The 22,145-nt window shown below is 43.6% G+C and overlaps 1 protein-coding gene across 1 annotated transcript in view; it reads left to right on the forward strand.

The window, feature by feature from the left end:
• Nucleotides 1-22,145, forward strand: part of LOC147661120 (DNA polymerase delta catalytic subunit-like) — a gene marked incomplete at its 5' end in the record, with an annotated part of 48,292 nt that overhangs the window by 20,609 nt on the left and 5,538 nt on the right. Inside the window, 6 exons of the mRNA XM_086951317.1 lie at nt 875-985; nt 2,646-2,837; nt 3,377-3,465; nt 4,429-4,545; nt 9,579-9,692; nt 10,029-10,176. Of these exons, the coding sequence (XP_086807443.1) occupies nt 875-985; nt 2,646-2,837; nt 3,377-3,465; nt 4,429-4,545; nt 9,579-9,692; nt 10,029-10,176 (771 nt within the window). The remainder of the gene's footprint in view (nt 1-874; nt 986-2,645; nt 2,838-3,376; nt 3,466-4,428; nt 4,546-9,578; nt 9,693-10,028; nt 10,177-22,145) is intronic.

Here is a 22,145-nt window from a genome sequence, read left to right on the forward strand (position 1 = left end):
AGGTGTGCAGGTTGCAATACATTTTTTTGACACAGGTGTGTATGCCATGTCGACTCCTAGCTTTTTCCTACACCAAAACACACAGCCTGCAATGGTAGTGTGTGTGTTTAAGGTACAGGAGCTCGAAGGGTGGCACAATACCTTCCCTGGTCACAGTTCCCTTGGTACCCATGGTACCTTTTAGAAGAGACTTACATGTGGCCAGAGAAGTGTCAATTGGGGGTACAAAGGTACAGCTTTGGGAAAGAACACAGGCACTGGAAACCTGATTGGCAGGGACCCAGGGCACATCAAGTCAAAGTGCATCAGCAATCTGGGAAAGGAGGGTGGGGGGTTACTGCAACAGAAACCCAGCTTCCTCGACCAGTGCATGACCTTGTTGGGCTAAAGACCATTCAAACAAAAGGACGCCCAACATCATTGCCTGTGAAGTCAGTGGTCCAGGCCTCACACCAGTGTGAAATCTTGTCCAGGCGCCCAACATAAATTGATTTCATGGAGTGGCTTCCAACACCTCAGGCGGCACATCAAAGGGGGATGATACCACAGGGTCGGTGGAGTTCTCTGCCTTGCTGCTGTGACAGGAGGCCCTCCTAAAGTGGTAGCCACCAGAAAGAGCATTGCCGAGGGAAAGTAACTTGTTCTTTTCCACTCTGTACCATCATAGGTCCCTCACTTTCTCTTCATCCTGTCCTCGCGCTCACTCTCCCCCCTTTTCTCTATCCCATTTGTTTTTCTTCTGTCACTATATCATTCTCTATAATTAGCTACTGTGCAGTCTTCTTTTCTCTTTAGTCTTGCAGCTCTTGTTCTCCTCTTGTACTATATTTTCACCCTAATCTTTTCAATCACTTTTGTTTCTCTCTTCTCGAAGGTTCTGCTGCGGGATTACAAGCTGCGCTCATACACGCTAAATGCAGTGAGCTACCACTTCCTACAGGAGCAAAAGGAAGATGTGCAACACTCCATCATAACAGATCTGCAGGTATTTCTGCCGCTGTTGTTAATGATACCTAAGCATGCTGGTGGAGAGGGGCGGGCACAAATTTCTGCGCTTAGTGTTGACATAGGGGGGAAAATGTTAGTAATCCCTGCCTCAGTACAGAGTATGATCGTTTTCGCATCCATGCAGCTGAGGACCGCACTGTGTTTAGGTCCCCCACTTCCCTCCTGACATCCCCCAAAAGGAAGCTGCCAGATTGCAAGTCGCCTGAGATATGAAGCTCACCACTTACTCCTATACACATTCACCCAGCCTTCAATTGATTTTTACAGGCTCCCATATCTACATGTCAAATCCTTGCCATTGTACATCTCACTGCTTAATAGTACTTCAATTACAAATCTGTGGGATGAAATCTGAAATGTCATGACTCTCATTTTGGAAGGCAATACAATTTTTGTGAAGTCCAAATACATAGTGTCTAAAATTATGGGAGGAAGTAACTTTCACAGCAAGATAACTCATGGATCAGATGTCTGGCACTGTCCTCCATATTTGCTCTTTTTTCTTCCTAAATGAACGACCGAGTGGCTTACGGCATTTCTAATAGTCCGGATGTGAGGACAGTGAACTAAGTTAAGGCACCTGGAAATGCACCGAGGGGAACTATATACCAGTTTAAAAATATTTCCAATAATCAAAATTTGGAAGTTATAATTTTAAAAACATTACTCAGTGGAAGTCTATTTCTGGGGGTTTAGGCTTTTTCAGTGCTTTGAAACAGCAAATAAAAGGTAAACTGATTCAGGCACTCTGCCTTCTCCTACTGGCGCGCAAGCCTCTCTTGAGATCCTCAATCTTATTTGCTTGCCTGTGATGCTTCGATGGTTCTTGGCAACATTTAAAAAATCAGCTGCATGTTATACCCAACACTGTAGACTGATCTTATCCTAGGTGCCTAGCAATTGTTTTAGTGTTTGAAAACACCAATAAATTAAATTCTAACACTTATTGCCATCTTAGATCAGTGAAGCCTGTACTTTTAGCTCTCGCTTTCCCCCTTCGTAGCTGGTCAGTCCTTATCCTGTACCTCTTACACCAGCTCACAATATTCTATATTATTTTTAGCTATTAGGATGTCAGAGTTTCATTTTCAGCCTTCATTAAAAGGTACTGCCTATGAGTTTGTAGGCCTTGGTTCTTTTTTGAAGGGCACATCTGTAAAAACATTTTCTGGCACTGTGTTAATGAGGCTTGATTAATTGAGAGCCGGCTTATACATATGAAACTGGAGACCTAGTCTGTATTTACGGGCATCGGCAGACCTTTGTGTGGGCCACAAGTAGAGGTGCATGTTGTGTTGCTAGCAGGAACTTTTGTGTTTATGCTTATATTGGGAAGGCAGAGAGGGACGGAGGGGTTCTGTCAAATGTAATTGGGTAGAGGCACAGTTTTACCCGCGCCGAAACACTCCTTGGAGTAGCTGTGCCCGTTAGAAGATTCATTTAACAGGTCTACAGCCAGATGACAGATCAGTGGTCGCAGCACACTCAATGAGGATGTGTTGTCGGGGATTCGAAGGCTATAATTCTATGTAAAGAAATCTAGATGGCAGAAGTTTTCAGGTTTTTTGTCATCATGTGTTGACTGCGTGGTCGGCTTCGATTATCTCCCTAACTGAGGTTGTCTTGGCTCCTTGCAGAATGGTAATGAGCAGACACGCCGGCGGCTGGCCGTGTACTGCCTCAAGGATGCCTACCTGCCCTTGCGACTGCTGGAGAAGCTTATGTGCGTCATTAACTACATGGAGATGGCCAGAGTGACTGGGGTCCCTCTCAGCTACTTGCTGTCCAGGGGGCAGCAGATCAAGGTGGTGTCACAGCTGTTGAGACAGGTGAGTATGTGAGAAGAATGAGGACACAAGAGAGGTGCCAAAATAGCAAAGCTACATGCTGGGCAGGATGGTCAAAAACTTTGTTGATGAAAGGTAGAAAGGAGGTAGGAGTGAGAATGGATTAAAATTTAGATTATTAGGTGAGTTTCGAAGGGTAAAGCAAATTAGGGAGCTATAAAAGGACGAATTGGGTGGATATTTGAGGAAAATTAGTGGATGGGGTCAGCCATGGAAGGTGGGGCATTTGTGTGTTGACTGGTTCCTAGATGGAGGATGGGGTGCTGAGCGAGCGTCTGAGCATGAGCGACTTGGGGAAGAGAGATGGAATTGGTAAACTGGTAGGATAATGGAGGAGTAATGATCAGGATACGGGCAGAAGGAAGAGGATTGGCACAGATGACAGAACGAGTAATAGAACAGACAAGGGACATTGGGATAGGAATCTGAGGAGGTAGGATACTTCGGGAACCATGGGTTGCTTCATTCTCCATGAGGCAGGTGAGGAAATTGATTTCACTGCTCTGTTTCTGTGCTTACAGGCAGTGAAGCAGGACCTAGTGATGCCAGTAATTAAGCCCCAAAGTGGTGAAGATTACACTGGGGCTACGGTCATCGAGCCTGTGAAAGGGTGAGGATTACACATATAATCTCTACAGTTTCAATGGCAGGTACCCTACCAGTGTGCTGCTGCACCTATGGTTTTTAGGTTTTGCCTAATACTGGACCTTACTGCAATGTGAAGGTTCCTCCAGACATTGCTGTCGGCACTGGAGTGAGGTTGTGAGGCCTACTGAAATCCTCCTATGGAGCGGAAGGCTCTCAGTCTCCCAGTTACTTGAGATCTTGTTAGGCGTTTCTGCTAACTCAGTGACTTAAATGCAGTTACTGGATGCCTGGTTTCTGAGGACTCCAATGCCTTTCCGGATGACCTATTGGGCTCCACATGTATTTCTGTCAAGCATGAGCATTTTCCTTATTGGGCTTGGTGAGGAGGGTACATCTGGTATTATGATCTGTGTGAGTAGTTCTGCATGTTTCCATATGCCTTTGGGGAGCCCATTTGTGTTTTCCCAGTGCCTCAAGACCCCATTACTGCACCTGCAGCTCCTGAGGCCCCCAGATGTTTGACTCATTTTAAGCTACAATTGTTGGATACATAATTTTTACTGATTATATAGCCAAATACTTGAAAGAGGTGGTTAGATACAGGAAAACCATGCAAAGCCACCTTATATCTAAATTGTTTGACATTTATTTATGCTATGGATATGTACGTAATGAGTTTGATACCCCTCTTTTTTATTGTTAATACATGTTTTGTTTTAATGGATTTTTAAACTTACACACAATATGTTGTTTTATTCCTTTTTAATGTACTGTGCTTTTATAATTTACTTTTTTAATCTAATAAAGCGTAAATTGAATTGAATCATTTTATGATATCCTGTTTAAATTTTCCTAGTGGTTGATTGATGATTTACCTTTGGTATCTCCTTTGTGAATATGGCCCTACTGACGTTGCACTGTGCCTTCTAGTCTGCTCCTTCCCTTATCCTGCCAGATAAAAGGTTAATGACACTTGTTTTGACAGGTATTATGATGTCCCCATCGCCACACTAGATTTCTCCTCTCTGTACCCGTCAATTATGATGGCTCACAACCTGTGCTACACCACTCTGCTGCAATCAGGTGCAGTTGAGAAGCTGGGGTAAGTGTCCAGTGCATGTATTTGCCTTGCTGTAGTTGGAGCTCTAAGCAGGTTCTTTGCACTCTTCTCCATTCAATGTGGTACAGAGATAAAATATTTAGAAATATGGGTGGAGGGTTAAAAGAGACTTTGCTGGTATAGTTTCAGCGCTTAGTCATATAACCAGGAGTAGATGGTCATAACCAAAATCATGGTAGTTTAAGATTATGGTAGCTGTCCAAGGAGAAATGCTTCAGTCACACAGGAAAACATATAAAACAATGCTTTTGTGAAAGTACCTTTCTTGTCTTCGGACTGTTTGAGGTACCAAGAAGCTTATTTTGGTTTTTATGCCTTAAAAATATATTCAAACTATGAATATATTTATGTATGTGGATTTTAATAGCACGGATCTAGCTACAAAGTAAAGGAGTGCTGTGTAATGTAATTGAGACATTCTGACAACTGTGAGCATCTGTTATTCTGGAATGGGATAAGCTGAGTTTGCAAGTAAAGGGTGAGAGGAGGGCACAGAGGGGAGTATGATCTCTTGACAAGGTTGCTGATTTGCTCTTTGGTATTTTATGTAAGACATATGTCCAATAAATGCCACAGAAAATATTATTGATTGCAAAACGTTGGAATTCAAGAAATAGTGTTGTCCTATGGCTTCATGTCATGCTTATCAGACACAAAATTCTGCCCAGGTGCTCGCTTTGGGCTGTTTTCACAAGGCTTAATGCATAGAATTCTGCAATGCCGTATACGGTCCTTGCGCTTAGAAGAAGTTGGATATTGTCTATGTAAAATGTCACTCTAGCACAAGCTCAATAGTCCATTAGCCCAAAGAATTCTAAATATTACAGGAGGGAAAATATTAGCCAACAAAAGAAATTTAATAGCTAAAATCCTTCTAAAGACGCAATTCTGTAATTTCACCCGTACACAGTAGATGGTCTCTCATTTTCCACTGTTCACAGCAAAGTTCATTATTACACCTGACCCCTCAAAGTGAACCACCCACAGTGCAATATACAGTGGTCTTGTTTTGAATCACATAGGCCTGTGGTTCCCAAACATTTGACTCCTGATTACCCGCATTGAGTCACTATTGGACCTCCAAGCAATTTGTATTATTTAAATTTCAAATATTAAAACAGTAATTAGCAAGAAATAAACAAGTGCACACCAAAAAAATACTCTAATTACTAAAGATTTTAATATTTTATGTTGAAAGAATTTGCACAAACCAAAACTTTTTATGGGAATGTTGGTGCTGCATCTAGGCGGCTACCTTTTCAATGTTAAGTTTTTTGTTTGCGGTACGAGGCTCCTGCCAGGGCCAGACTGGAAACCCAAAGCAGCCCTGGAAAATGTCAGACCAGTCCCCGTACGGTGTACACCAAGTGAGCCTGACTACTACAAAGGGGTTAGCAGGAAAATGGTGCGTTCCACAACACATTTGTCATTATATATTGAATTGCATTATCTTTAACAGCATAGTAAATTATGATCTTACTGTGCGCTAGGTTAAGGCAATCTTTGTTGAGGCTTTTCAATGATTCCCTCACTATCACCCTCCGACAGTGCCTCTTATCTCTCCATAGCCCCTCTGTCACATGTATTTCATTTGTTTTATAGAACCTCTCATACCTATGTAGAGTGTCAGAGCGCTCTACATCACACACATACAGAGACAATGAATCATAAGTGTGTAAATCAGTATATAGAAAATAGTACATAAGGTAAAGGGGACTACAAAGTGTAGGATTCACAGGCCATCCATACTGGTATGCATTTTTTAAGAGTGCTGGCTCTGGAGAAGCGCAAACTCAGGATTCAGAACATAACACCGTGGTTAGCATTGACTTTAATAAAAAAAGAATGTATTTCTACCCAAATAAACCTTTTTTAGCAGCTTCAAGATAATGAAAGACTGAGAAAAAAACATAATTTACTAACTTGTACCATGCAGTTTGCATGCAGCTCTTTGATGGCAGTTCATAGCTCACTGTGCTAGATTATGATTATAATTTATGAGCTGCACAGTTCCAACAGAATATCTGTGACAAAAGCAGACCCACTGAGCTATGCACATAAAATATTGTATTTTGAAATGCATGGTACACGTTCTTTGCAGCAGGCATATTAACCCTCTTCGCTACCTTAGATGAGTCAAAGCTGCCACTGGACAACTCACATCTCTCTCCAGCAGTTACATTAATCACCGGAGTTATCTTGTCACTCTTATTGTTACCAGAAAATGCTGATCATACAAGGAACTTTGCAGTTCTTTTAAAACTGCTGCCTGCCAACATCCTGGGGATGTGTCATGGACCCCTGGGGGTTTGCGGACCACAGTCTGGGAACCATGGACATAGGCTTCCAGCTTTCCTGAAGGTACCCCTTAGCAAACAATGAGACTGAATATTGCCCATGTCTGGTGTACCTATTAAGAAACTTTACTAATACACATCTGATGCGATTAATTCATACACAAGTTGCCATTTAAAGGATAGCTTAGTGTATTTGTCTTGCCATTAAAAGGTTTTATCTGTATTTTCCCCAAAAATACAAGAAAACAAAAATGGCATGTATACAAACCTCTAGCAATACAATAAAGTAAATTAAGAAGAATGAAACTGTGGATGATGATTTTACTGTACTTTACAATTCTAGTGAATACAATAGGCAGCAGCAATTGTCCCATATTTGTTGACTGGAATGATTCCTGTTAGACTGTCACAAGACTGTGCACGCCAGGACTGGTCATAGATGGCAGAGGGGCAACCCCCAGTAAAATAGGGATGCAAAGTCTTTTTGCCGACAAATTGACTGATGGGTCTTCGTCCAGTTTAGCTGTAAAAGCAGACCTGTTAGAACAGCACACCATTTTTGCTGAGCAATAATGCCTCTTGGTACAATGCTAAACCTTGGAGTACTTCATGACTTTGTCTTTAGAAGTGCCTGTAAAGGCTTTGAAACTGGTGCTGTAAAAATTATCAATGTGGCCAAACAACAAGAAAGGGTACGGGGGCCTTTTTCCCACTCAAACAGTAGTGGGGAGGTCCAGCATAAAGGAGGCCTCAACATATTTCAAAAATGGGATTATGGTGTTCCTCTGGAAAAGGTGCTGGTGGAGTCACGAGTGACTTGGTCCCACTAAACCCTGGAAGAGTCATATATGGGGATCCATATGTTGGATCTAAATGCCCTCATACACCATTTCAGGTGTCATGCTTCATCAGCTGCTCCTCGTTGAGTCGGTGGTGCAATACCCAACGGGCTGCCTAAAATAGGGGCACATTGTCGGAGATCTTCTTTCGAATTGCCGTGTGGTGAAGTGCGGGTGTGGGGCCAGGACTTTGTAGATGCAGTGAGTGATTTAAAATAGGATTGGCAGTACCTAGAAGGATGAACTTTATTCTGGGGTTCTCCTACCCTAACTAAAAACAACGTACAAGGCACTCGCCTGAGGATAATCACTCGCATGGTGGTGTCCTTGTTAGAACGTGTGGGTCAACATGTTTCTTGCTGTCAGTTCAATAAACTTGCGATTCTTCTACATCTATGGTAAGTGGCATACAAAATTGCGCTAAAACATTTTAAGCACAGTCTTTCATTTTAAAGCACTTTACTATGATGGATTCCCCCTCTGTGCCCCATGTATAGCCTAATGCGAAGTAACCCAGGGACCGACTTCATCCCCACATCCCTGCTTTTTTGTGAGATTGGTTCTTCTGAGGGATACTTCTTACTGCAGATTCTTTGTGGTTAGAGTAGCTACCTGAAAGATAGTTACGAAAGGTAAGTAACTGGTACATCTGGCATCAGCTCCCTATTGTCTGAACACTGCTATGTAGTAGTAAGCAGATTTTCAGAAGAATTATGAGTAGGGTCTCATTTTAGGGCAAGCCTTACCATCATGATGTCCTCCTCCATCACTTAGGCAGCTGGGGCAACAAAGTTAACTGGCTAGTGATGCCCCTGGAATCAATGTCCTTCTGACGTTCCAGAGAAACTAGTGCCTTCCCTTTCAGAGCCTTTGCACAGGTGCAACGTGTATTTGTGATCTGGCCCAGGAACGACACTGTCAACTATTATTCCCACTCCCTTTAAAGTCCAAATGAAGTTTGGACCCTGTGGTGCTGGGACCAGTCTTACTGCACAGAACCATTATCAGAACAAATGAGTGTGACTGCATTTAATGGCAACTTATAGAGCTGGGCTCATTCTTTCCCCACAAGACAGAAATTGCCCAATAATTGTTGCTTCACAAAAAAACAAAAGTAAAGTGGCTTGTGCAACTCTGGCGCAAAGCATGAGTACTGTAATCCCCTCTGTGCTTTAAAAAATCACATACCTGGTAGAAACCAATGACCAGTATTCTTCACACTAACTTTTAGGTTTAATACAAGATCCCTTTAAGCCCGGACCAAAATGTGAAACAAACACCAAAAAACAGAAGAAAACATTGAGGATATTGCACAGACATTGCCTTCGTGGTCTTCCTATAATAACCATTTCACCTTCTATGGTGCACTAATTGGCTTATCAGTGGCATATCATCAGTGAAAAAAGTAACAGCATTGTGCATTCAATACTGACTATTAACCTTTTATGTGCTGCAATAAAATTGTATTTGAGTGCAAAGATATATCTAGCAATGCATGTCCTTGACATGGGATGGGACAAGACTGCTATGAGAGGGCTTTGAGTGCTACTGGATGGGATCGACAGGTAGTTGAAAAAAGTAATGAAAAATTACAAGCAAGAGCAAATTCAGAGAAAGAGTATAAGGAAGAGGAGAGCTAACAAAATTCCCTCTCTGAATCTCTTCATCACCCATGTTCTAGAAGAGGAAAGAATAGAATTGTGAGAGAGTGAATATAACTTGAAAGATAGAAAGAACCATTGTTTGGAATGAAAATCTGTATGATATTTGTCAATAATTTCACTCTCCACTCTGGCTGTGCGAACATGATAGGAAGGCAATTAGCAAAGCTCACCAAAGTGTGGTCTTCACTGTCTAATTCCATGCCTTCATATTTCAGCTTGGGTCCTGATGACTTCATTAAAACCCCGACGGGTGACCAATTTGTGAAGGCATCTGTGCGGAAGGGCTTGCTGCCAGAGATCCTGGAGAATCTGCTTTCCGCCCGTAAGAAGTAAGTGCTTAGGGTAGCCTCCGGCCATAGGCAGGAGATTAACAAAGGTCTAGAATACTACATGTTTTGACATTCCAAAACAAGTGGGAAGCCTAATATCTGAAGTGAGTTACCAGTTGTCCCTTTGGCACTTATCCATTTTGTCTTTCTTATTCTTCATAACACCTAGGAACAGAAACCAAAGCATAATTGAGACCGAGACGTGCTTTTGCCACTCACTGTAGAGGGAATCAGGGTAGCCCTGGGCACCTCTACTTACCTCCAGTCTTTTATTCATTGTCTTATTGCTGCATTTACCAACCTTGGTATACCTGATGATCAATCCTTTAATCTTAGGGCAAAGACAGAGCTAAAGAACGAGACGGATCCTTTCAAGCAGAAGGTGCTGGATGGGCGACAGTTGGCATTAAAGATCAGTGCCAACTCTGTCTATGGCTTTACCGGGGCGCAGGTGGGCAAATTGCCCTGTCTGGAGATATCACAGGTAAGGGGCATTCTCAGAGGACCTTCCAGGATAGTATGAAACCCAGCCCTGATATTCTATTGGTAATGCAAGCATCCTGAGCAATCTAGAGAAACCCTTTTAATGCTTTAGCTATTGTTTTTGAACTATGGGCTGCCGGGAGTACGGGCAGCTCATCGAGATCCCTGAGCTCTCACAGGAAAGACTTTGCTACACAATGGTTACAGCACAAAGCTTTTTAGGTCTTGCCTGTCAATGCGCATGCACATTGAGCTTGCGAGACTATAGGGCCTTAAACAGAGTTTAACTAGACTGGCGATTTGATGCTGTGCCCGTGCGCTTTTAGGTCAATGCGCAAGCGCATTGAGCTAAAATGCGCGTGCACATCATGAAATCGCCAGCCATCTGTTCCCCAGCTTGGCGCCTCCGCTCCTGCTCTCTCCTGGCTGCTCCTCCCCTAATTATTCCCGGCCGGCAGTACTTTCACGGCCGGTAGGCCGTGTCTTGTCTTTTTTTTTTTTTTTGCTTGTTTCACATGCGACTCCCATTCAGAGGCCGGTACAGCATTCCCCTCGCTACACTTTGTGATTGCTATGCCATTTATGTAGCCCGAGAATTCCCAAGACTTGCAGGGTGGTAACAAAAAGTACATATGTTTTAATTGTTCCCGAGTTTGTCGTTGTTTCTGACTCCATGCAATTTTTTTAATGTTGTTTTCAGGCCCCTTGCATTTTGCTTTCTGTGACAGTGGTTCTTTCTTTTATATGTTGTTCAGCGTGTCAATACAACCTTTTGCTCTCTAGGATCTTCCATGTCCTGGGGAATCGAGGTGACAAGCCTCTTTTGGGCACTGCTTGACATTTTCTATGTTTTTGTTGTATTAATGATGCATGGAGCTTGTCTAGCAGTGAGGACCAATATGTTACTACGTTTATTTCATTTTCCCAAGACCGGGTTGTAACAGTGTGTTTCCAGCCGTCGCAGTTGTTCATGTTGGCTGGACCCCATGTAATTCTTTTGTCAGCCGCCGTACATTTGTTCTGCTGGCGATGGAAACCTTGTGATTGAGGCTCATTACATCAAGAATACTGCCTGTATTTTGCCTGGAGAAATCTCCGGTTTATTGCCTGTTTACATCGTTTCAGCAATGTCCTTGCTTTTTAGATTTCTTTGCATAGCTTCCTGCTGTCCACTCTGCACGAGTGTCAGCACCAGGTATTGAACCTTCTGTATTATGATCTGCATGCATGCTGTGCATCTCTACTATTAAGCATGTATGATATCACCTTACAATCTGATATGTTCAAGTTATCAATTCTAAAGGTATTCATATTTCGATCACAATTTCCACCAGGTGTAGTCACAGCCACAGTAACACCCATAACTGTTAACAACTTTGGTTTATGTTCCAGACTTGGGGAACCATTTAGGGTTTGGAAGAGCAAGAAGCCTGCTGCAAAGCAACAGGGCTGCCACCCTGCCAAATCTACAATTCCCCAGTCTCATTTAGAGGTGGAGGAACTCCTGGTTGCATCCAGTGGAGCCTCTTCTGGCTCCAGTGGTGGTCTAAGGCGAAGGCCTGTCTTCTACTCCATGGGTGTTACTTTTCCATCAGATGATCCCTATATAGAGCATCCATAGATCCATAGATAGATGATATGGATGGGGATCCACTTGTTTCAGGTTTACATTACCCATGTCTGCCATGTAATGCAAAGCATTGCAAACAAAGAGAGGGGAAAATCAACAATGGCCACTTTACACATAATAAACTCGCAACCTGGTGCTATTGTTTTTTCTTTCTGAGAAACAAACCCCTGCGTAAGTAGTTTTTATTCATGTCTGTCAAAAGTACTCAAACACACCGACGGAAGCACTTTCAACAGAAAACTACACAGCTGCAGCAGTATTTAGGTAATGCAGTATGCCACTGGGTGGGTGGGAGTGCGACCTAGGCATCATGGCGACCACTCTTTGGGTTCTAAATAACCCTCTTCATGCTAAAGACGACTTGTGGGATTCACACAGGCATTTAAACAAAATGAAGTTGAGAGCCGTTAATTCTGACCCATGTTCAGCAGCTCTGTGGTTTCCATCATCCTCTTTTGAATGAAGGTAGTTGTTAACATGTTCAGCACCAACCCGGATTGCTTCAATCTACATATTTATGGACGGTCAGAATTAGTCTGTGTGCAGGGTTTTCTTTTTTTATTATTTGGTTATTAATTTTGAAGTCAGTATCTTTGAAAAATTTAAGTTAGCAGTCCCAGCGAATTCAGAAGTTACTGTGCCCCAATTGCATGAGCGGAGTTCTTTTGTTTCTGGTGTTCTCATACCCCTGTACTGCATACCCTAAATCTGTTGCCAGTTACCCCTTTTAGTACTTGACTTTCAGGATAGCAAGGCAGAGGTATGTCCAAGGTGTTGTGTGCGTGGAACTCAGCGCCGCAAAAGGAACATTCAATAATCATTTTACAGTTAGTTCTTTTTCTTTTGAATAGGAAGCAAACTTTAATACACACAAAACGAAATTATACACACAAAATTAAAAATATGCTCAAAATACCCAGTGAAAAAACAATTATAACACCCCCTACAGAGCCTTTTAGACCTACATGTGGTGTACACTTAAGGGATTTCCACCATTTTTGTAAGCCTCAACATACACCAGAGTAAAATGTTTTTGAGTCTGGTCCCCTCCAAACCTTTAGGGTCAGGAAGAAGAGGGCCGGATGGACTAGGCAAGGTGCTGCTTCTTCAATCATTAGCATTTTTTGTGATAAAACTATTAAAAAGTATTAACGAAGTAAAAGCTATTATTTTTCTTCCTTCTCCCTTCGATTATTGCTCAGAGACTATCAGAAAACCTCTGGTGTTTGTCAGGCATGTGCTTTTTAGGACTCGCCTGTCAATGCGTTTGCGCATTGAGCTTGCGAGATTATAGGGCCTTATCCAGAGTTTAACTAAACTGGCGATTTCATGCAGTGCACGTGGACACAAGCAGGCGCATTTCCCCACATCAAAGCCATCAGCCTCCCTCCCACATGCTTCCCCAGTGTGCGCAGTGCGCGCTGGCCTCACTTCTCCTCCCACCTAATTGCTTTTTTTCACGGCCGCCAGGCCATGAGCTACATCAAAGGGTTCGGCTCCCCGCCCCTGCTTCACGGACGCTTCTCAGGCCACCAGTAGTTGGGTACTTCCTATGTCGAGAAATGCAGTGTTGGGAGATCCCCGAGTCCACTTTTCATTTCCTCTGCTGCAACTTTCACGGCCGCGTCCACTTTTCATTTCCTCTGCTGTAACTTTCACGGCCGCCAGGCCGTGTCTCGTTTTGACTTGTGTTCTCCTCCCCCCAGTGTACTTTTTTTAATTTTAAACTTGTTTGACGCCCTTTCGTTCTCCCACCCCTTGCTCGCATTTTTTTTCACGGCCGGCCGTACTTTCTCTTTCACAGCCGCACTTTCACTTTCACAGCCGCCAGGCCGTGTCTCGTTTTAACTTGTTCTGCCCATGCTTCTGATCCGTCCAGACTGTGCTGCTGGTATGGCCTCTTTTTCTGCATTCCCGCTGCCTGTAGCTCTCCTAAAAGTAGTTGGGTACTTCCTATGTCGAGAAATGCAGTGTTGGGAGATCGCCTGCGTCCACTTTTCATTTCCTCTCCCGCAACTTTCAAGGCCGCCAGGCAGTGTCTCGTTTTAACTTGTGTTCTCCTCCACCAGTGTACTTTTTTTTAATTTTAAACTTGTTTGACGCCCTTTCGTTCTCCCACCCCTTGCTCGCTTTTCACCGGGCCCCCCCACCTTCTCCTGGACAGTCTCCCCCCACCCCCCAAACCGGTCCTTCCCTCCTTTACTGGCAATCCGACCCGATGACCTTTAGACTGGCCCATTATTCAATGTTTTCTACTGTTGGAAGTGTGCAGCATATGGTCTAATGTGCTATGCATTTCTTTCAACACTGATGAAGTTTGTATTAGAACTTCAAGGCAAACGCTGTATTTAGCAATAACGTTAAATTGACAAAGCCCCTGCTGCCGAGTTCACTGGCATGCTTTCCGCCCTCCTCCTCCTCGCATGACGTTACCCATCCGCATAACCACCAAGCCCATGCCACCTTTGCCCGCTTGAACCTCCCTCTCCCTTGCAACTGCACTTTTCTTCTACCATTCAACCTCCATCCCACCGCGACTTTGGTCCCCCGCTGCATCATCCCGACCCCCCCCCCCCACCCATTCTGTGCCCCCCCCGCAGTCCGGACGCCCTCCGCCTCATGTTTTTTCCAGCCCTTTATGTAGTTTCGCATACTTGATCGGCTGTGAGTCTGTGTCTTCACAACCTCGGGGTGCAAGACTTCCGTCGGGGAACACTGTTGGTCTCATTAGAATGTAAGGTCCAAAATACAAGGGAAAGCAGAACAATTCAATTATTTAGTCTAGGGAACTAAAGGCATAGTAGTGAAAAAAGTTTATTTATACACGTGTATTTGTTGTTTATGAATGCCACCTACATCCATGCAAAGGGACAAGGGCTGCAAACTGCGTGCGGTGGCGCTTCACAACGTATAGCGTTTCATGGCAGATTTCCAAGCGCTGTAAATTCAAGCGCATCAATGTAATGTGACTTAGTCTCTCCGCCTCGAGAAGATCCAAGAGTGAGTTGGCTATAGCATCAGAACAGGTAAGATTCTGTGAATCAAATGATTTTGGTGTGACGATTCATCCAGAGTGTTAAGGATGATGGGTCTTTGTTATTCTCAGCAGTACTGTGGGAGAGATGGCAGAAGCACCCAAAGTTTTTTCGATCAATTTTTTATTGAGCTTCATAAATACTCAAATAGCTTGTCCGGGTTGTGATATTATTAGTAGGCAGTGAGCTGGCGACAACATAGTCAGTCCTCGGTCTGGACCATGAAATCCTAATAGGGATCTCGGGACTCTGCTGAGTTGTTTCAACATTTGCATGGCTTAGGCAGTCGTGCGAAGCCTCTTGGTAATCTTGATTTATGGCTCTTGTGTTCAGATCTGCCCCTCCACTGTGATTGGTACCTGCCTCAGGATGAGGACTGGATCATGCCTCTGAGGAGAGCCAGTATGAAGTTATGAAAATGTTTTAGTGCAGTGGGAGGCCTCGGTGGCTTTTTTGAGAATCCTTGATACTGAATGTCTTTGATGCCGATTGCAAACACATTTCTCTGGGCCCTCGGAGATGTGTGCCTCCACATCAAAGATGCAAATATCGAAAGATGCCGCGTTGACCACCATTTTGCTGGTGATCTTCACAACAAAGGGTCAGGACTCTCTCAAGTTTGGATTTTGAGGTAATGCCCTTCCTAGGCCGTTTGTTGGATTGAGACCCTAATCCACAGTAAAAGACACATTATTCTATGGGAGATATGGAATGCCTGCTTTAAATTCCAAGTTTAGCCTGCAGCCCAAATCACGTCTACACATGAGGCTGCTGTTTGAGGTTTCTCTTAAAAAGGATACACTGACACAGCAGGAAAATCAGGACTATAGCTAACACACAAATCACTGCTATTATTTTGGAGAAAAAAATTAAAACATTGAAGGGTCAATTTATCAAAGAGACAGCATTATGTCTGTGAGAGCTGGTGTGGTGGCTGACAAAGCAACTGCATAGGTTTAATAAAAACAACCGTACCTGCAGCAAGAGTGCTTTTAAAGTTAGCTGAAAGCTAAAGATGACTTTTGAAGAGAATAACATTTCTTCAAAATCGATACTTGGAAGTATTACATGGAAAATGATCAAATCTAGGGCTCAAGTATCCTACTCCACAGTCAAAAATGTGGTTAACTGTAGCTTTACTGCAAAGTGGTGCTTTGGAGCAAACTTCCCCTTTAAAATTACAGGGTTGAATTCCACTGTATAAGTTACTCATACCTGCGGAGCATCTGAACCAATCAAACACTCACACCCAGTCAACAGATCTGGGTTTAATCCATCACCGTTCTTTAGCCCACTGCCACCCCAGTTCAGACATGGCCATATGCAAATCAGTCTAACCCTGTGCCTCATGGGAACAGTCCAGCCCGAACTGCCAAGCCATGGCTTCCTTGGACCGGAAACAAGCTTCCTAGGACCGGTTTCTGGCATTACAGCCGTCTTCAGCCAGGCTTGCTTGAATCCAGTGGCAAAGTGAGCAAGGGACTCGCGTCTGAGCATACCCTGATCTGGGGTGTTGTGGAGTGCAAAGAAAACGATGGATTTAGGCCCAGATCTCTGTACGGGGGTGAATGTATGACATTGTTCTGCATTCTGTCCATCAACTGTTGTTTTTGCATTTGAAACCCCCGAGTGGGATGGGTATGCTCAGACGTGAGTCCCATGCTCTCCACACCACTGGAGTCAAGCTATCCTGGCTGATCGCAAGAAACCGGTCCTGGGATGCTTGATTCTTGTCCAGGAAAGACATGGCTTGGCAGTTCAGGCTGGACTGTTCCCATGAGGCACAGGGTCAAGGCTGATTTGCATATGGCCATGTCTGAACTGGGGTGGGGTGGAATGCAAAAAAAGGATAGATTTAGGCCCAGATCTCCTTACTGGGGGGAATGTATGACATTGTTCTGCATTCTGTCCATCAACTGTTGTTTTTGCAGTTTCCATTATTACAGCAAGTATAAAAATGGGCATAATTAGCCTAATTTATTTTTTGTGACACCAGGTTAATTCTAATAGGTATTTTAAGCCATACTATAAAAATAAATATATATATGTTTTTTAAGCAGTTTTCTTAAAAAAAAAAAAGTATCCTGGGGTCCTACCTAGTTGGTATCATATGCTTGAGTTTTAGAATTAAACATGATAAAATCAGCATTTGCAAGTTCCTGGACAACAATTCAAAGGCATACTAGCGGTTTGGCATTTGCTGAGCTAAGGCACCCCACACATCTCAAGGGTAATAGGTCATTGTATGTGTGCTCTATTAAGTAGCCTGAAATCTTACTGTGAAGATGTATTCAAAGACGATATGAGATTTTACAGGTGGGTGAGTATTTAATGGAACCTTAACTTTCTGGTTATACTTCCACGCTTTTTGCAAAGCACAGCAGCTCTGGTGGTTACACTTCTACGTTCCAGCTCAAAACCTGTGCTCTTACCTTTTACTGAGACCTACAGAATAGTCCGAAATCCTCTATTGGAGTTCAGGATAGGGGTGCTATTAATCCCTGTATTGGAGAGCGTTTTCTTGTTGCGTATAAACGTACCATTTTTCTGCCAGTATCTTCCAGTCCAGTTTAGGTGTTTCCCCTGAAAACAATGATTTTTTAAAGACAAGCTCTTGATGTCATGAGTCAGCAGGTAACCTTGACTAAGAAATAAGAGTCTGGGGTACATGCAAAGTCAAAGTCAAAAAGTTTGTTTCCAATTATTAAAAATTATTACAATATTACATTTGCATTACAAAATCACTCGTTAAAAATGTGCTTGTTTTGTACATCATAGCTTCAGCTGGTACAGAAAGTTATTTAATTATGTTTATTTATTTTCTGTTGTGTTCTTCTTACTTAGCTGCTCAACTCAAATCTGTCCATTTTCCTGCACTTTAAAGGGTTGTTATGACCATGCCAAGCTTTATCTGTCAAGTGTTGGATATGCCGTTTTCAATGTCTCTTGTCTCCCCGAGCTCCGCTTGTAGTATGAGGGATTGTACTTTTCTCATATATTTAACCCCCCAAGCCAACAAGGAAGATGATCCCTCCAACCATCTAATTACAGCTTGCCTGCATGTACGAATGTTCAATTTATTAAAAATATTTTTTAAAAGTCGTCTCCTTAACCCCTTCGACACTCATGACGAGCTGGGCTCGTCATGGTGTAGCCCGCTCGCACACTGATGACGAGCCCAGCTCGTCACGCAAAGTGCGATTTTGAAAAACCCAGCGCGCTAGCGGAATTCCGCTAGCGCGCATGCGGTTAAGTCCATAAGAGCTGGGCAAACACATAGCAGGTGGGGTAGTGTTTCATTTTGGTAACCGCATAGGCGACAATGAGGGTCCATATAACTACCTTTCCAGGATGGTAGCAAGCCCTTCGAATGCTGTAAGCCCAGCCGATGTTCTATATATCTCCGTTTTAGTTTCTCGTTAAAGTGACTTTTTAAATAAGGCTGCGGCTTTATCCCAGAGTATGAACTTATCACTGTCCACCCATGTCGTCGCTTCGAGATTATCGATTTATCTTCCAGAAAGGATTCCCATTTGACAGCATTATTTGTTGTTTTGTCAAAGCTGGTTCTGTCTGGGATAGAATCCCATGTCGATTGGATTCCTAAGCCCCTCAAGGATTGAGTCAAGAAATCTCCCCAACTACCTAATGTGACCTGTTTCTGCTGGTTTTCAATTTCTTTCCAACACAGGCTATCCAGTGAGCCTTCCTCTTACAGACGTCTTTTATGGCAAAGTTTTGCGAAGGTACCCATACTGCGAAACTTCTGATTCAGTAGGCCAAATTCTAGACGAACCTGTGCTGGTGAGGCTGATTTTGGTAGGTTTAAAGCCGCTTTAGATACCTTCGTTTGCAGATTATTTAACAACCCTGTCTCTTTACCACACCAGATGACCAGTGCGTATGACAAGGTGGGTAAGGTATGTGCTTCCATCACATTTAGCAGATGTGAATAATTTGGGCAACTCCATTTTTTTCTGCAATAACCGGTGTCCATAGATCAAGGAGTAGGTTTTTGCCTTTAGGTCGATTTTATGTTCTTTATTGGTTGGGCCTCGCCCCAGTTTTAGACCTAAGTTATTTATAGGATGCTTCCTCCTTTATTTGGGTACTATTAGCGTATCATTTAAACATTGATTTTTTCGGGTCTACTAAGCGGACCACTTTGGTCTTTTCTTTGTTTAATTCCAAGCCTTCGTGCTCCAAATAAGTTACAAGGTTGTTAATCATTCTTTGCAGCCCTATTGGGGTTTGAGTCAACACAACTATGTCGTCAGCATATTGCAGAAAGGGAATTGGGGTTTTTGCCAAATTCGGTGGATGTCCTTCTCCCACCTGCATTTGTTTGATGATATCCGCCATGTAAAGATTGAATAAACTTGGGGCCAGGACGCAGCCTTGTTTTAAACCCTGTTGTGTGCTAATTTCGGCAGTAGTGCTGCTGTCGTCTCCCAGTTTAACTCTTGCCCAGGTGTCACTATACAGGCTTATTGCCTCCAATAGGTTCTTCGGTAGCCCCCATCATCTTAATATTTCCCATAGTCTGTTCGATTCACCCTGTCGAAGGCGGCTCGTAGATCTATAAAACAAGCAAACAATCTGGTCTTCTTTGTTTCTGCTTTTTTTTTAGGAGGGCTTAGGATGTCAATTTTTTTAAAGTGCCCATCCTTGGCCTGAAACCCGTTTGGAACATGGGTATTATATTTGTGTCCTCCATCCAATCTTGGAGGCGCAGTAACAAGCATGATCCGTATAGTTTCGCCTCCACATCGATCAGCGATATCAGCCTATAGTTCCCTGGGTCATTGTGATCACCCTGCTTGAAAATAGGGTGTATTATGTTCCCATTCCAGGACTTGGGCTTTTTGTTCTGGCTATAAATCAAATTAAAGAGTGGTGTTAAATATTCTGCCCAGAACTCAGGGGAATGTTTGAAGAGAGCATTTGGGAGCCCATTAGGGCCTGCTGCACCCTCTGTTTTTAGGCGTTTTATTATACCTTTTAGCTGTTTAGTTGTTACGAGGGGGTCTGAGACTGGTATTAGTTCTTCTGATGTTTTTGAAGGTGTGGTAATCTCGTTACCAATGTTATCTTTGGGCCGATTATCCATGGCCTGTGATGGCACCCTGATTTCTTTCAGCGGGACTTCTTGTGTTCTTAAGAGTTCTTGCGTGCTCCACATTTTTGGCGCATAATCCGGACTCTTTTTTGCAATGCCGCTTTTGTCCATTCTCTCTACCTGTAAACATGTTTTTAACATGCTGAATCCATTTGCTTTCTCCAATTCCTGCATCTTGTCTTAGTTGGTTGTCCTTTTCAGTTTGTTAATGATGCCCCAAAATGACCGACCATTATTGTTTTTACCAGCTATTAGTAATTTTGTCCAGATTTCTTCTTGTTATGATTTTTTTTACTTTACTCAGCAGTATCTTGTATTTTTTTCGCATGGCCTTTAATTTCGCCTTATCCGGTTTCTTTCCGTTTTTCATCCTTATTACCTGTTTCCGGACTTCACGTGAGATTTTCCTTTTTTCCTCCCGGAGTGTGAGGTTGAACCAAGGCTTCTTCCTGGTATCGATACTTCCATTGTTCGGTTTTGTGGTAGGCTGGTCTCTGGTTAAAGTGTTACATAAAAGAGGCCCAACAAGAACTTCACCCTCCCTGCAGGAGCCTTTCAAGGAGTGAGACAGAAGCCACCCAGAGCAGAGACAGGATCCACCACAGGAGGGGGACAGGAGCCATCACAGGCGGGGGGGGGGAAGAGGGGACAAGAGCCATCACATGGGGGGCACAGGAGTCATCACGGGGGGGGGCAGGAGCGATCACAGGAGGGGGAACAGGATCAACCAGGGTGGGTGCAGGGGTGGGTATGCAGTATTCTAGTATCATCCTGTGTCTTCCAGGGTGGGGTAGGGCTCCTCACCCCCTCCTGGACAAAACAACGAGAAGACAGGCTCTCTTTCCAAAATGTTAGTTTTGCCATCCCCCCAGACCCCCAATGTGATGTACAGCACTTAAAGGAGATACTCCAAGAGAACTGATTTAACTGATTGTCCTCCATACTTTGTTAATCAGTGTGGGTGCGATTGTGCCTTTACTTTATTACATTATAGGCTGCATGTTTGAAGAACTGCTCTGAGAAGAGAACCAGTGCTGCAATCAGGGCCGTTTTTAGGATGTTTGGGGCCCTGGCAGAAAGGGAATGTGTGAGCCCCCCTCTAAATTGCAGAGACGCATTCAGGGCTGTTTGCATCTGAATAGATGCCCCCTGCCCCTGAAGCCACAGCCCCTCCCTCTGTCACCTTCGAGCACCTCTTAACAGCTCATCAAGGGCTGGAGGTGTGAGGCCATCCCGCTGTGCCTCTCCAATGCTGCTGGGTATCTGAGAACAGCCTCGGAGTTAAGACGGGAGGTGGGTGGAAGCTGTGCCTGGTTAAAATTACGGACAAATGGCGTCCGTTAAAGGATCCTTCACGGACAACGGACAGATGGCCGAAATTACGGACTGTCCGTGAAATATCCGGTTTAAGCTGGAGGTCCTGCAGCAACTTTTCAACCACATCTTTGACGGGGAGCATTTTCTCAAGCTATAGCTTGAGGAGATGCTGAAAAAAAATAAAAGAAGATACAGAGACAGCAAAGTCCTTGGGGTACTGTAAACCACTCTATGTAGGGGCTCCATTTTCAAACAGCAGCCTTGGGGGTGGTGGAGCAAAAACAAACTCACCTGACCAGCCCATCTCTTTCTAGAGTTAGTTGCAGTCCTTTCACGAGCAAGCCGGGGAGGAAGGAGGGAGAACAAAGGCTCCTACAGCGGTAATAACAGGGATAGGTGCAAAGGTGGCTTTAAGAAGGGAACTATAACCTCCAGAAAATGACTTAAACATTTTTTTTTAAAGCTTTATTTTTCCATTTTTTTTATACATCTTGGAGTCATAAAGAATATAGAGTGGTACATTACGAATATCAAGTCACATAACCGTAGTCACATATATAAAGTCTCATATAATATATCTCTATCATTTGGCAACCTAAGTATTCATAATGGCAAATACGAATTGCGTCAGACCAATCAGTCCACCCGTTCCCCCAACCTGCAAGGACCATCCACCCACAGATCCCACCTAAACAAAGAGAAAAGGAAAACCACCAAAAGGAAAAAGGGGCATTGAACGTATCCTGCCCTTATACGGCACTTATAAGGAAAGTTTAGAACATATAGACAGTGAAATAGCAGTACATTCATCCCACCCCCTGAGGCACTGTTCCACTTTCAACTTGAGAGGCATATTTCTTGCGTTCACG

Source organism: Lissotriton vulgaris, unplaced genomic scaffold, assembly GCF_964263255.1.
Source record: "Lissotriton vulgaris unplaced genomic scaffold, aLisVul1.2 SCAFFOLD_6981, whole genome shotgun sequence".
NCBI classification, from domain to species: domain Eukaryota; kingdom Metazoa; phylum Chordata; class Amphibia; order Caudata; family Salamandridae; genus Lissotriton; species Lissotriton vulgaris.